Here is a 17,101-nt window from a genome sequence, read left to right on the forward strand (position 1 = left end):
ATCGCATGACCACCAAGGCACATGACCTCCCAGCACAACCTCATAAAGCGTCTGTACATCAAAATATATTTTCCTGTCTCTGAGGTATTGGCGAGTTAGGATTCATGTACACTGTTTTATGTGTGTGAGGGGGGAACACCAACAGTGCCTCTGCACGCAAGGCAAAATTTAAAACTTTCAAAGAGAATGAACCATGTTCATCTGTATCTTTGATAAGGTAGAAAACTAAGGATAATATTTTCTTATTTCCTTTTATGTAGTGGCTAGCTTTTGTGTGTTTTTAAAAAATTCACTTAAAAAGAATACTTTGAAATTCAGGACTTGTAAGCTTATCAAGTGCTTCTGTGACCCGCTGAGAAGCAGGTCCCAGGACATTTGTGAAAGTACTTTATTAAGAAATGAAGTCCAGGTTTAAGACAGAGTTTAAGCATTTTTGTTCCACTATAGCCAATAGTTATGTTTATGCCTTAACACTGAATAAGAAAATCAACTAGAATTTTATTTTTAGGAGACAAAGACCTAATGAAAATTCACCTTGGGATATTAACATTCTGATTTTGAAACTGCTCTTACTTTCACTTCTTAATTACCTATTTATTTGCTAATTTCCCATAACTGGAATAAATAATTATTTACTTTGGTCATCAGCACTTGGAGATGGTTCTGAGTATTGTGTGCAACCCTGGAAGCCAGGCAAACTGCTGTTTCCAAATAAACCCTGTTATCCTATAAAAAGATATGTATTATCTTGCAAATTAACTTCTACTATTATGTTAATAATCTTCTTGAGTTTAATTGTTGAGACTTTTGATTTGTCATTTATTTAAGTCTATTTTTGTGAGGGGAAAAATAAATCCCTAATAGCAACTGCACAAATTCCTGAGGCTGCCACAATATTAGTTGTGGTTTAAAATATTTGACATTCACATTAAATGTTAAATGCTATCCATTATATAACAAATAGTATTTTTTCTCCTTAAAACTTTATTTTAAAAGTAAAAAAGCATAAATAACGGTAATAACCAGGAAGTTAATAGTAAAACCATAAATCCAATTTCTACCAAAATTTTAATGTTAACTTAAAACTTTCTAAAAGATAGGAAAAGTTTGCAAATATCTTACACTTCCCACCCACAGATTAACATTTAAGTTATAAAACTGCACAAAGTAAATGTTTAGTTTTTCAATAGATACTTATACGGACATCACCCTATACATGAAAAGTTAACTAGTGGTAGAATAAATAAGTTTCACTATTATATTTCAATACCACTTGGTACATCTAAGATTAACCAAATTTATATTTCTGATAGTTGTAGATCAAAAATTCTAAAAATTATAACAACTTGTCAAACAGTATTACTTATATATTATTGCTGTAACTGAAATATATCGTACCAGTTTCCCAGCCAGATTTTTTAGAAGTTGAAACAAACCCACAAATAAAGAGAACTTAAGCAAAACCTCAAATTTGGGAGTTCTGCCCAGAGTTTCTGAATTTACTTATTAAATGCAGCAGAGCTGCTGGAAATCATCCAAAATCTGGAGAAGAGCAAAGAAACAACTGGGGTAGAAGTCTGTCTGCTTTCCTCAAGAACATGAAAGCCTGATGTCAGTCCCGAAAAACTTTGATACACTGGATATCAGGTGTGCATCTGACATTCCTGAGATGAAAAATTTTCATGTGTTCTATCATAGATTAGCAAAACAAGCTTACTAAAGCCTGCAGTTTTTATGGTTCATAAAATGCTTTACCTATGTTTTCCTACCTTTTTATTTTGCTTTTTCTGCATTGAAAAAAATCAGAATTCAAAGTACTGAGCTACTTGGGGGCTAATAAATTAATTCAAGTAGCTTCAAAATGGTATCAGAATCTATTACGGGCTGAGTGAATATGTAAAAAGATGTAAAAGGATAAGACATCAATTTAGATTGAGCAGTCAACATTCATAAAGAATTAGTATCACAAGCACTTTAAAAAATGTTTCATTTACATTCTATCATCCATTTGTCATAATTTTAAACATATTTTTCTAACCAGTAATGGTTAATAACCTAGCTTGGAAGGGGAGTAAAATCATTTTCAATGAATTTAAAGATTATAGTTCCAAAGTTATACTCTAGGAAGAATAGATCAGCAACAACAGAAACCTTGGTGAAGAGTGGAGCAGGAGGACGACCCTGCAGGTGAGGGGTTGTAAACACAAGAGCAGCCGGAGATGGGGCTGGGTATAATTAGTGAGGAATGGTGGGGCCTGTGGCAAACTAGAGAGAACATGCCCTGCCCCGGGCAATTGAATTCAATGAAAATAAAACAAAAGGCCAAAAGCAACCCCAAAAACCTGTGCTGGCCAAATAAAACACAGCTGTGAACTGCTGGCCCCACCTCCCTACCAGGACTGCCGGTTTGCCCCCTCTGCTATGGAGTCTGCGATTCTGCCTTTTGGACACTCTGCCCTCGCTGCTGCCATTGTGTGCCACCTGCCATCCGCCTGCCTTTCAGCCTCTTGGTGCCTGCTCTTAGGGGAGCAGGAATGACACTTGGAGGTAAAGTCCCAAGCCATCGGTTTTAGTCCTAGCTCATAGAGGATACCCAACACATCACACTTACGTGCCTCCATGTTGTCAACTTTAGAACAGGGCTATCAATCTCCCAGGGTAAATTTAAGCACTAAATTAGACAATATATGGAAAAACACTTTGCAAATTGCAAGGTGCCAAACACAGGTGAAGCAGGATGATTACCCATGTCACCACTGCGTCCCCTCTTCCTGCTTTGATCACTACCTGATTCCAGCTTACTTTCTGCAGACCCAGTCCTCTCTGCTGGAAACAACAACTCTTTATACGCATTCAACCCTGAGCACCTTGGCTAGCCTTGGTCCTTTTCTCCAGGTGACTTTACTGATCACTGCCCCTTCTCCCACACCTCTGTTTCAGGGGCCCACGGCAAGGGCTAGCACAGACTGGATACTCCAGGTTGTCACTAGGCACTCTCTCCTCCTCTGAAGTCCATGCCACCCGCTGTGGCATCCTTGCAGGCTTTTAACATCTGGAACATTTCTCAGTTTCCTCAGTGGCCATCGCATACGGCTCAGCGTTTTCCTCTCCACATTGTCTCCTGTCATCTTTCTGGGTCTCGCCCTCTTCTGATGGGAGCTTCCTCAAATTCTTTCCCCTCTGTTGGAAAATGCCTGTGCTGTCGTCAGAGTTACAACTGCTGCACATCCTTGCCAAAGCTAATCCTGTCCTCTCTTGTCTCCTCTGGCACTTTATGCCATTAACTTCTCTCCTCCCATACTTGGTTCCAGCAGCCCAAAACAGCTTCTCATCAATCTGCAAGTCCCTGGCATGCTGGCACCTGCCCGATGCCTAATGGTCAGCTCCAGTGGCCTTCTGTAAGGGTTATCAACTTTCTCTGTGGAGGCCATGCTGTTAGTCACACCCCTTTTGGAAACTCTCACCTCGTGGCTTCCAATACCATACACTCTCCCAGTTTTTCCACTTCTCTGACAGTTCTGTCTCTGTCCCTGCAGCTTCTGCCACCTTCCTGTAACACAGCTCCACTGGCTCTCTCTGGACGACGGTAACCCCACTCACCACTGGAATTAAACTACAATTTTCTATAAGGATAATTTCAAATTTATATCTCCATGCTCAAACCTGTCTTCACAGTCCCAGTCCCCAGTTCTTCCCATCTTTTGGCTGTTTCTATCAAGACACAGAGTTGGTATCAAAAAATTAACCTATCCAAAACAGAACCCATTTTACACTCCACACAATCTGCTCCAAGTCCTGATGTTAACATATTCCTATTAATGGCATCACTACCGTGGCTAGTCATTTCTCTGTGCTCAAAACTTGTGTCACTCTGACCCACAGCACTTTCATTTCCCTTCCTAGGCAGCTGCCAAGGCCAACTCTACAATGTTTCTGGACTCCACTTGCTCCTGTCTATCATGCTACCCGTCATGGTAATGCCCCCCATTATTTCCACAGGCTCCCAGCAGGTCTCTGTGCTTCCAGTTGGGCTAAGTTCTCTGTCTCTGCCTCTCTCCCATCCTGTCTCTCTCCTCTTGAATCTATTCCGCCAGAGAGACCCTTATAAAGCCATACAATACAGCTTTGATCCTGTCATCCCACTGCTCAAAAGCCTTCAGCATTGCCCTCTTCTGCCCACCTAAGGAAGTTCAGATTTCTTCAATGGACATTGAATATTTTGGTCTAATCCACACCCCAATCTTATTACCCACAACTCCTCCACCCAACATAACTTGATGCACCTTTAAAAAATAAATGAGTACATAAATAAAATAAAGAATTGGAAGGCAAAACAACCCCTTCCCGCTAAGTGTTGTTACTGCCTATATAGACTTCCCCACAGGTCCACACTCATTCATACTGATGCTCATGGCAATGCCATCTCACACCTTCTATCCAACCTACGACCCTTGCAAAACCCTCCAAGATCCAGCTGCATCACATGTCCCTCCCAGATCCCTAGAACTGAATGTGCTCTTCCCTTGTTTGAACCACCATTACATTCCTTACCTCTATCATAGTAAATAATTACTTTCCATATGTATTAAAGATATCTTTGGCCAGGCGCGGTGGCTCATGCCTATAATCTCAGCACTTTGGGACATTGAGGCTGGTGGATCACCGGAGGTCAGGAGTTCGAGACCAGCCTGGCCAACATGGTGAAAGCCCATCTCTACTAAAAATACAAAACTTAGCTGGGCATGGTGGTGCATGCCTGTAATCTCAGCTACTCGGGAGACCAAGACAGGAGAATCGCTTGAACCTGGGAGGTGGAGGTTGCAGTGAGCCAAGATCATGCCACTGCACTCTGGCCTGGGCAACAGAGCAAGACTTCATCTCAAAAAAAAAAAAATCTTTAAACTTTTCTTAGAGTATAAACTCCATGAGGATAAAGACTGTGCTTTATTAACCCTTGTGTTTCCTGAATTGCCCAATCCTACCATACACATAACAGACACTTTATAAACACTGAGTGGTTGCATGGATGAAGGAATGTCGGGATATGCTCTTTCACATGCCCAAAGCTTCATACTTTGCAAGTAACTTAGTTCATCAAAGGTCAAAGCCTTCCTCCCATTTCTTCAATGTTTCTGTTTGGTTTGTTTTTGTTTTTGGTATCAACTACCTGAATACCATAAATAGGCTACTGCCCTATGGGGAAGATGATCTGGTAATATTGAAACAGTGCCAGGCGGCCGGGCGCAGTGGCTCACGCTTGTAATCCCAGCACTTTGGGAGGCCGAGGCGGGCGGATCACGAGGTCAGGAGATCGAGACCACGGTGAAACGCCGTCTCTACTAAAAATACAAAAAATTAGCCGGGCGTGGTGGCGGGCGCCTGTAGTCCCAGCTACTCGGAGAGGCTGAGGCAGGAGAATGGCGTGAACCCGGGAGGCGGAGCTTGCAGTGAGCCGAGATTGCGCCACTGCACTCCAGCCTGGGCGACAGTGCGAGACTCCATCTCAAAAAAAAAAAAAAAAAAAAAAAAAAAAGAAAAAAAAAAAAAAAAAAAAAAAAAAAAAAAAAGAAACTGCCAGGATGGGCATCAATTTACTTGTGCTTAGTAGCAGCAAAACTTTCATGATGGTGTATTCTTCAAAGGTGAGCTGCAGTCGAACGAACTGAAGGCTGATTTGGTGCATCCCCTGGCATAGTTCATACATGGCAGACTGATGCATCTTCTCTCTGCAAAGGAAAAGAAGAAAATGTCTGAGAATGCAAGATTCATTATCAAACCCAGACTGGCAGCCTGAGGCAGCTTAATAAGAGATCTGAGTCAGAATTCTCCTTTTGGCTTCAACATGGAGCAGATGTGTATTTTAAAGACAAGTTAGATGCTTTTCATAGTGATTGGTAAATTGCTTCTAGACCAATACTGCTGGGCCGTTTACTTGTACCCTGTGAGAATGTGTCAGAAGCACTGAAACCAACCCTTTCAAAGTATACCATGATTTCATTTTATGTCAAGAGTAATACTGACTGATGAGGATTTTAGTGTGTTATAGTGAGACCATCCACAAAGCAGAGAAGCTGCTGTGATCTGGGGCAAAGCCCACAGACTCTTGTTCCTTTTCAGCCACAGATATCCAGCACTTATAGGAAAGGACTGGGCTAGATGCTACAAACATAGGACAGGGATCACCAATCTTATTTCTCCATGGGCCTTCCTTACAGAGGTCATGGAACATGTTATTAACTATTTACAGCAACATGTTTTAAAAGGGAAATTAAAAAATACTTTAAAAGGTGAGAACGTCAAATGGAATCTCTCTGATAAAGAGAAAAATGACAAGGGAGTTTGGCAGAACATATACAAATACTTCCACACACACAGCCAAACAATACCCTCACACCACTATCCAAATGCTTCCATAAAAATCCATGTTATCTAAAAACAGAAGTCATTATTTTTTCTTTGCTTGAGAAGTAAGCAAGGCATCACTATTTTTTTAGATGTTTTTCCTCAAAGTAATAAACATTTTGTAAGGCCCTGGATAACTACTGATTCATGGTGACCAGACCATAAAAAGTGAAAGAGACACTATTGGTGAAAAATGGGAAAGGACTTGCCAAAGGCCAAAGAAACAGACTACGAGGTCTGGATAGTGGATCCATTAAAGGGTGACTGAAAGCAGGCAGCCTCTGCAGGAAAGCAATGTGGGGATCTCTCTTCCAGGATGGATTCTGGGGCTCCCTTCAATTGGCAGAAATCTCTTGCATCTCAACTCCGAATGCCAATTATAAGGAACCCATAATGAAACACAGCACATATTCTCTGCATTACTGTATGTCTTTCCTCTCCCCCAGTAAGCTAGAAGCCATTTTAAATTGAGGAAATATTTTAAACACACACATGCTAATAGCAGGAGCTTCCAGATCTACCATCTAGAATTAACAGTGTAAACAAATGCTACTATTTTTGCCATATGTGCATCAGATTTTTAAAAATTAAACATGGCAGAGTTAACGCCTACTCTGCCTTCTTCCCCGATCCCATCCATCTCTTCCTCTTTCAAGAAGAGAACCACCCAGTCTGGGTGACTATCATTTCCTCTCAGATGTGTCTGTTTCACTACACATGTATGTATCTACAAAAACAGCATACAGTACTGCTTTGTTTTATGTAAATTTGAAATTAGATATGCACATCCTTCTGCAACTTATTTTTATTCAACAGTAACTTTGAGATGTATCTATTTTGATACAGGTAACTAAGTTAATTCATTTTAACTGCTTCGAGCTTCATTTGTTTGAATGTATAGCAATTTACTTATCCATTCAACTACTGATGGACACTTGGGTTGTTTGCTCTTTATTGCTATCACAAATGATGCCCAAGGAATATCCTTGTCATTTCTATAGGATACAGAATGAAAACAGAACTTCTGAGTCATAGATTTGCACATGTCACCTGCTTTCATTCCAACCAGCAGAGCATGAGCGTGCCCTTACTCCATATCCCCACCAATGCTTGCCATTATCCAATTTCATTTTTTTTCCATTTGATGGGAGGTTGAATGGATAGTACATAGTTGCTTTTATTTCCATTTCCATCATTACCAGTAGGTTCAGCATTGTTTTCAAATGTTTACTCATCATTTGGGTGTCTTCTTTGGTGATTTGACTCTTCATATCTTTACCAATTTTACCCATTTTTTCCTTCTCGCACTGAGTAACACCATTTTTATTCCTAATAAATTTTTGCCTTAAAAATGTCTGATCTTCACATTGTTTTTCTTTCTCTCTGCCTCTTTTTCTTGCTCTCTTTAGAACTTGCCAGGTGTGCTGTCCACCTTTCTTTTGATCGCTTTGTTTCAAACTTCCCACGTAATTATATTTCACACATATCTTCTAAACACAAAAGGCTGGATTAAGAAATCTGAGAGTCTCTGTATTGTAATAACTCAGTTTAATCTATTTTTAGTTATCATGATTACTGACAAGTTTGGATGTTCTCTACCATTTTAACTTACTTTCCTTCCTCTTTCCCTTCTTTCTCCTTCTCTTCCTTTCATTGGATTGATCTAGCTTTTTAGCCCCCTGCTGTGGGAAGTCAGGGACCCTGAATGGAGGGACCAGCTGGAGCCGCGGCAGAGGAACATAAATTGTGAAGATTGCATTTTAATATGGACATTTATCAGTTCCCAAACAATACTTTTATAATTTCTTAAACCTGTCTTTCATCTCTTAATCCTGTTATCTTCGTAAGCTGAGGATCTATGTCACCTCAGGACCACTGTGATAATTGTGTTAACTGTATAAATTGATTGTAAAACATGTGTTTGAACAATATGAAATCAGTGCACCTTGAAAAAGAACAGAATAACAGCAATTTTTAGGGAACAAGGGAAGACAACCATAAGGTCTGACTGCCTGCGGTGTTGGGCAAAAAGCCATATTTTTCTTCTTGCAGAGAGCCTATAAACGGACGTGCAAGTAGGAAAGATATCGCTAAGTTCTTTTCCTAGCAAGGAATATTAATATTAATACCCTGGGGAAGGAATGCATTCCTGGGGGGAGGTCTATAAATGGCCGTTCTGGGAATGTATGTCTTATGCAGTTGAGATAAGGACTGAGATACGCCCTGGTCTCCTGCAGTACCCTCAGGCTTACTAGGGTGGGGAAAAACTCTGCCCTGGTAAATCTGTGGTCAGACTGGTTCTCTGCTCTCGAACCCTGTTTTCTGTTGTTTAAGATGTTCATCAAGACAATACATGCACCGCTGAACATAGACCCTGAACAGTAGTTCTGCTTTTGCCCTTTGCCTTGTGATTTTGTTGGACCCTTATCAGTAGTTCTGCTTTTGCCCTTTGTCCTGTTCCCTCAGAAGCATGTGATCTTTGTTTAGACCCTTATTAGTAGTTCTGCTTTTTGCCCTTTGAAGCATGTGATCTTTGTTATCTACTCCCTGTTCTTACACCCCCTCCCCTTTTGAAACCCTTAATAAAACTTGCTGGTTTTGAGGCTCAGGTGGGCATCATGGTCCTACCAATATGTGATGTCACCCCCGGTGGCCCAGCTATAAAATTCCTCTTCATACTGTCTCTTTTTATTTCTCAGCCAGCCAACACTTATGGAAAATAGAAAGAACCTACATTGAAAACTGGGGGCGGGTTCCCCTGATATCCCCTCTCTGCTACGGCTCTACTGGATTTAGAAGCTATACATGCTGTTTTTACACCTTAAGTCATCATTGTTAAATCTAGTTTCTCTCATACACACACACTCCAGGTCTGCTTAGATCTCCCCAGTGTTTCTCTGATCACCATCACTTCTTGCACTTTACTCCTGAGTTCAGTTTCTTACTTATTGAAGAATGTATTTTAGTAATTCTTTCAGCAGTGATTAGTTGATAAATGTTCAGGGGCTGGGTGCAGTGGCTCATGCTTGTAATCCTAGCACTTTGGGAGGCCAAGGCAGGCAGATCACCTGAGGTCAGGTGTTCAAGACCAGCCTGGCCAACATGGTGAAACCCCATCTGTACAAAAATACAAAAACTAGTTGGGTATGATGGCGGGTGCCTGTAATCCCAGCTACTCAGGAGGCTGAGGTGGAAGAATCACTTGAACTGGGAGGCGGAGGTAATAGTGAGCCAAAATCTGCCATTGCACTCTAGCCTGGGTGACAGAGCAAGACTCCATCCCAAAACAAAACAAAACAAAAGTTAATGTCTCATGTCTTTTGGTCTCAATTTGTCTGAAAATGTCTTTATTTTATCTTCATTCCCGGATGATAGTTTAAAAAGCTATGGATTTCTAGCTTGACAGGTGATTTACCACAGTACTTTGCAGATAGTATTCAACTATACCTGGGCCTTAATTGTTGCTTTCGGGAAATTTCCTGTTAGTCTAATTGTCATTTTCCTGAAGGTAGCCTGCATTTTTCTCTTTGGTAGCTTTAAAAATTTTTCTCTATTTATATGATGCCTGCAGTTTCATTATGATGTACCGAGGTGCAGACTAACTTTTATTTCTCCTGTTCAGGACTCAATGTCCTTATTTAACTTGTATATGTAAGTATTCCTTCAGTTCTAAAATGTTTTTAGCCATTGTCGCTTCAAATATCACCCCATCCTGTTCCTGTTATTCTTCCTGTTTAAACTCCATTTAGCAGTATGTTGGACCTTCTCCTCATGTCTCCCACATTAGCCTCTTTCATATTTTCTCGCTTTTTATCTCTCTGTACTGCATTCCTAGGTGATTTTCTCAGATCTATTTTCCATATAATCTACCGTTTAATATCTACAGTGTTTTAATTTTAATGGCAGTATTTTTCATGTTGAGGAGCTGAGAAATGCTCTATTCAATTCTCTCTCAAACATTTCTGTTCTTTTCCATAGGTATCTCTCCTTTACATATCTAGATATTTAAACGTTTATTTTATAGTTTCTTTCAGATGTTTTATTCAAATTTGGGGGGTGCTAATATGCATATCTAACATGTATTGTTTTGGCATGTATTGTCTTCTAGGTGAATCCCATGGGTTCTGGCTTGTGGATGGGACTCTACAGAGTTGTAGCATTTGCGACTGCCATGGGTATAAGCATTTTACTTGTTCTGGAGCAGTTTTTATGCTAATTTCTCAGCTTAAACACTTTTTGCAAGGCTCATGTAGTTTAAATTTAGACTCCACACTTGATGTGGTACAGGTTTGTGTTTCTTATTTCTTTCAGCTTCCTTGCCATGCTGGCTCGTTGGTTTAGTTTTATTGTCCTTGTTAGTAGACAGCAAAATCTTTGCCAAGCCCTAGATTTATGCAGGGAGCTCTATTTCAGGTGCTGGCCTTGTTGGAATCTAGCTTCCTGTCACCTTTCCCTGTTTGTGTTCTAATATCCACTCCTCAAGCACATATCTGCATTCAATAGTCAGTAGGCCATCTGTGGCATTAGTTCTGCTTTAAAGCACCCTGCCTATGAATTTCCTAGTTTTGCGCCTTTTAGAAACATTTCTTTTGAGCTTGGCTATATATTTAAGACTTTTTTTTTAAATGCAGAATTTCTGTGTGTTTAGAGCCAAAAAAATAAAAAAATTTAAAAAGCTCAGTTTAGTTCCATCATTTTGATTGGTAACTGCAAACTTCTTAAAGACAGGATCCATGTCTAATTTTTGTAAATGTCAAAAAGAATATGATAAACAAGTGCTATGTGTCAATCTTTGCTAATATTTCTCAGGAATGAATGATAGACAGAAGGAAAGGAAAAAAGAAAACAGTTAAAGGCTATGAAAACATACAGATTTGCATATGATGATGATGATTAAGGAAAAGTAATACTGGCAATTTATAAAAAGTAAGATTATCAAGGGGCCACAAAATTAGATATTGCATTTATGAAGTTCTACAAAATTTTTGAGAGAGAGAGAGACTGATTTAGATTGTGATATGGGTAAAGCAAATTGGAAAATCAGGATGTCTGTGGAGCATAACACAACATGCATTTCATACTGTGCAGTTTGAAAAGTGCGCTCATATGCATTTGATTCCTTAAGGGGGCATCCCTGGCTTTGCCCCAGCAAGTCCTAGAGGGGCACAGCCCATCAGCCTTTCAACCTGCTGGCTTTGTGATCTGGTAGCATGTGATCTGGTACCTTTGTGATCATGTAGCATCTGAGATCTCAGGCTTATCACATATAAAATTGGAATGCTAATAATAATTCCAATCTTGCAGGCATGTATGAACTAATTATATGGAAGCTCTTAAATTATACTTCACACATATTAGCTTTATTTGGAAATCATGGAGAGAATACAATGCTTCTTAAGAGACCCATGATCATTTGGTTGAAACAAACCAAGAAGGAGTCAAAGTCTTAAAATAAGTTTTCAGGAATACAGCATTATGTTATCATTTTAAATTATTGCTATATAGAAGATGGTAAATCTAGGGAAAAACCAGAGATAATGTAGATTTTCAGAAGGTAGAAATAACTTGCCTAGAGTAGAACATGAGAACGAAACACCTCCATGTCAGGGTGTTTCTGTTATCAGATGTGTTAACAGAACATCCACACACAGATTAAAGAGAGACCTCAGATTCCACTTGAAAACAGATTAGAATGTTAATGTGTGACAACACACCTAAAGAAAGCCTTTTTTTGCCACTTCAGTATGAACAGCGTCTCTTTTTAACTCTGTGAGGTATTAACCAAATGACCTCTACAGTCTCCATAGCTATCATTTATGGATTACCCACCACACACCAGAGCTAAATTTCTTGTTGCTAAATCTCACAATGCCCTGTGAGGAATTATTGTCACATTTATGATAAGGAATTTTAGGTACATGTGAAGCCAGGATCCAAACCCAGGTTTTTTACTTCAAAACTCATGCCCTTTCCTTTCTCTGTGTGCCAACCTGAGTAATCATTTTTGGCTCTTTTTTCCAGAGTCATACAACTCTATTCAGTACCTCCAATGTTTTGTTATTACGGTCACTCATTTGTTTATACTTTGCTCCCCATTATGTGGTAACATTTTGTGTTTTCAAATTCCATTGCTGTTTCCATTGCATGAAATCGAATTCTGTAAATGAAGAGTACTGAGCACTCAATATAGCTTGAAATTTCAAGAAAATAGGCCATCTTGAAAATGCATTTTATATCACATCATTTTTGCACAATTTTTTGTGCAATTGTGCATTTTTCTGCACAATTAAATTAAATGTATAGAAATGTACATCCAAAGAAGTTGAAACAAGGACAATCTTTTGGCATAATATTGGTATTAATTTTGCAATATCACTTCACAGAATATAGTCTTTGCTATGTGCTTTTATTCATGTTATAATTTTACCTCATTTTGAATAGAATAATGTAAAAATATACTGACTACTTTGGGAAAGAGAAGCAAGCTCGTATAATGCTTCTGTAAAACAAAAGTAAATCCATGACCAAAAGTCACCCTTGAACAGTGGACTAATACAAATGTGGTAACAGATTACTGATGTAGAAAACAGCCGTATAGTGAACATCAGACCTGAGTAACTAACGGCTGCTAGTCTCTACTTAAGAACCGTGAGTACTAATATACTTGCACATGTCAGCCATTTCTAAATATCTTCTTATTTGCAGGAACAGAATAAAAACTTCACTTCTGGATAAATGAACACAGCAGCCAAAGTGGGTCTAGAGACCCACTCCAGAGGTTGGGTTAAAATCAATGACAATAGTTCTAAAATATTTTTTAAAAAACACTTTAATAGTTTTGTAAACTTGAAATTTTCTCTAATGAGGAAGCCAATTTTATTTGTAGCTATAACTTCATCTGGTTTTCTCTTAGAACATCCATTATACTAAACTAAAATAATATGATCATTTGGAAATAGTTTTAAAACATTAAGTTAAAATTATCTAACTTCTCCGAATCTGATTCACTTGGGACTAAAGTGAATAATGAGAGTTAGACAATATTTTTTCCTTGCTTTGGAGAGAATTTGGGGTTAGAAATGGGGTTTAATTCATGTAAGAATAGTGGAAATTAGAAAAAGCCCATTAAAATTCGAGTGTGGGTAGGGCTTTCAAAATTTAAATGACTTGGGTACTGGCTGCCTGCTTTTAACTGAGCACCTAAACAATCTGAACAACTGTTTTATCTACAGGACCCACCCATGCTATCTTACCATCATTATGTCAACCGTGTTGCCCTATTTCACATTATGAGACTAGTCCATTGAACCTATCAGCCAATGGCTGTCAGAAGGAACACTCTTGTTTTGCAGGTACTGGCTTACCATTCAGGTATCTGGAAGTCCTTCTAGAAGTAGTTGATTTGAGAAATTATTGCCCCAAATTAAATGTAATCATAGAATCATATTCATGTTGTACTTTGACAGAAGTAGATATTTGATAAGCCCAAACTACAAAGCATTCCAGGCTATGAACGCCTGTAGAACTCGGGAGCTCTAAGTATGAGTCTAAACACCTTCACGGACACTTCATGTGGTGGCCGTCCACCACAGTGAGAACAGAAGTGAGGCTCTTCCATCTTCCAGTGTCTAAATCTGTGGGATGGTTTGAACTTCCCACCCATTCCAGGTTTTCATCAGCAACCTCTATTCTGAGGTTGCCTTGATCTTGTCAAGGGCTCAGTTGAGTTCACCTTTGAGGTGGCTAGTTTTAGGTGCATGCTTACCACTCAACTCCTTAATGGTCTCCCAAGGTGTTACCCCTGAAATTCGGCTAGACCACTAGGAAGTCACATAGGCAGGCCTCCAAAGCAGTGCATTTTGCAGACATTATTTAACATTATTCCTCCACTGAACTCTGCCAAGAAATAGCCCTTTGCAGAAAAACTTCATCTTTGCAAGATGGCTTCTGAAGATGACTTCCATTTTTTTTTATTCATCATTGTTATTAAGACTCATGTGATACATGGGCCTTGAACTTTAGGCCTGGAAAAAGCTTCTTTCTTAATGCTAACTTCTACTTAATGAATCCCTGCAGGAAGTGAAAGCAGGCCATCAAGGGGATATTTGTTGTTCATAGCAGCATTATTCACAATAGGCAAAAGATAGAAGCAACCCAAGTGTTCACTGACAGATAAATGGATAAACATGTGGTATATGTATACAATGGGATATTACTGAGTCTTAAAAAAGGAAATTCTGACATATGCTACACCATGGATGAACCTTCATATTATGCTAAATGGAATATGCCTGTCAGAAAAAGACAAATACTGCATGATTTCACTTATATGAGCTATCTAAAGTAGTCACACTCATAGAAACAGTAAGTAAAACGGTGGTTACCAGGGGCTGGGGGCAGGTGGGAATGCAGAATTAGTTTAGTGAGTACAGTTTTAGTTTTGCAAGATGAAAAAGTTCTGGAGACTGGCTGCACAACAATGTAATACTACTACTGAACTGTATACATAAAAAGGGTTAGAAGGCAAATTTTGTTATGTGTTTTTTTTTATCACAACTAAAATATGTTTTGAAAATTAGAAAAACAAGAATCTCTACAACCCATAATCCTACCTATTATAACTTTATTTATTTATTTTTGATGGAGTCTCACTCTGTCACCCAGGCTAGAGTGCAGTGGCACGATCTCGGCTCACTGCAACGTTCGCCTCCCTGGTTCAAGCGATTCTCCTGCCTCAGCCTCCCAAGTAGCTGGGATTACAGGTGCGTGCCACCATGCCTGGCTAATTTTTGTACTTTTAGGAGAGATGGGGTTTCCCCATGTTGGCCAGGCTGATCTTGAACTCCTGACCTCAGGTGATCTGCCCCCCGTTTGCCTCCCAAAGTGCTGAGATTACAGGTGTAAGCCACCACACCCAGCCTATACTTTGAGATCGATTAAGAAACTAATATTTGTGTTTAATAATGCAACTTCTGTTAGCATTCAGGTGATTCATTCTTTCTTCTTTTATAATATACAAAATATCTGTCTTACTCTCTGTTTTAGCTACTTGCTTTTTGCCTTTTTGTGTCTTAAATAGTTTTTAGTTTTACTGTATCTGTGTTTTTATTGCAAGCTACGCTCAATGCTTTTGGAAAGCATGTGGGGTAAAAAATTCTTTAATAAACTATGATTTCAAAAAGTCACTCAGAAACAGTTCCTCAAAGACCTTTCTGATATAGTTTTGGTACCCTAAAGGGGAAGGAAAATAGAACTAACTTTATAACTCTTTTCTCTTTCCACGAACTCACATTTAATAAATGTAAATCCTTTCACATCAGTCGATTTTATAAATGCCAAAGCACAAAAGGTTCCCAACTCTTCCACCTATGGGAACCTATGAAAAGTACAATGACATTTTAAAATGTAAGATCCTTTGGTAATACTGCACTGAACTGTACCTTGTCAACTAAATACCTTTTAGGTATGTAAGACATCACTTTATTTAAGAAGGAATATAAAAAGAAGCCTTTGAAATATTTCACGTTAGCCCCTGGATTAAGCTCTACATAGCTCTCATCATTCTGAAGGTCTGTGTACTCTTCTGGATAGTGGGGTGCATATCTTTCTATGACTGATTTTTGTATGGTGCATAGGTCAACAATTATGTGAGTGATAAATAAGTATCTGGCAACAAACAGGAACAGGTAAATCAACAGATTTCATAGACTTTCAGCTGTTCTTTTCTTTTAGATATAAACAAAACAAAACAAAGGTTGTTTTGTTTGGCTCAATCAGGGTTGAAGTCTCTGGAATCTCAAGAGGAGGCTCTCAATGAACATGGTTTTTTTTTTTTTTTTTTTTTTTTTGAGGCAAGAACTTGTTTTGCTGTGCCAGCTGGAGTGTCGTTCTTCACTGCAAACTCTGCCTCCTGGGTTCACGCCATTCTCCTGCCTCAGCCTCTCAAGTAGTGGGACTACAGGCACCTGCCACAACGCCCGGCTAATTTTTTTGTATTTTTAGTAGAGACGGGGTTGCACTGTGTTAGCTAGGATGGTCTTGATCTCCTGACCTCGTGATCCGCCCGCCTCGGCCTCCCAAAGTGCTGGGATTACAGGCGTGAGCCACGGCGCCCGACCAAACATGTATGTTAACATACTATTTATTACTTCAGTAAACTGCCTCTAGGAATATGTGTGTATTACATTGTCAGAATGTAGGCAGCAATAGTGTCAATCTTACAACAGAGAGTTAAATAACTTGACTGGTGTGATGCACACATATCATCACAGCTGACCTGAAAGACCAGACCTTATATCTGATACTGCAAACCGCATCATGTCTAAATAAATCTAACATCTTGTTACATGGTCAGTATAACAGATGGTCCATGTCTCAGGCTTATTATATTCCTAAAAACAGCATGCAGAAAAACAGGTTTTTTCTTTCAAACCTCAATTAGAATAAAAATGACCCCAATTTGAACATTCAAATTATTCCAGTTTACTGTTTTTAATTTTTTTCATAGTCCTATTAATTTTTCCTTAACTGACAAACAAGATATATCTGTAGAAGGACCATTTTGCTAGCTGCAGTTCTGACACCTGTTCATTTTTATAGTACTTGCAGAGTTTATTTATAACCAGGGTAGAACTCGGCCATAAGGTCTGGAAATCACCTGAGAATGCTATTGTGGTCTGCCTTACTGGACTAATGTGTT

At 39.1% G+C, this 17,101-nt stretch overlaps 1 protein-coding gene across 4 annotated transcripts in view; it reads right to left on the reverse strand.

Annotated features, from left to right (window-relative positions):
- The window catches only part of NR3C2 (nuclear receptor subfamily 3 group C member 2), a 363,758-nt gene that overhangs the window by 36,367 nt on the left and 310,290 nt on the right, over positions 1-17,101 (reverse strand). For all 4 annotated transcript variants that reach the window (XM_032148091.2, XM_032148076.2, XM_032148085.2 and 1 more), the window contains one exon: positions 5,596-5,726. In XM_032148091.2, coding sequence (XP_032003982.1) covers positions 5,596-5,726 — 131 coding nt within the window. The remainder of the gene's footprint in view (positions 1-5,595; positions 5,727-17,101) is intronic.

Source organism: Hylobates moloch, unplaced genomic scaffold (assembly GCF_009828535.3).
Source record: "Hylobates moloch isolate HMO894 unplaced genomic scaffold, HMol_V3 SCAFFOLD_3, whole genome shotgun sequence".
Taxonomy (NCBI): Eukaryota; Metazoa; Chordata; class Mammalia; order Primates; family Hylobatidae; genus Hylobates; species Hylobates moloch.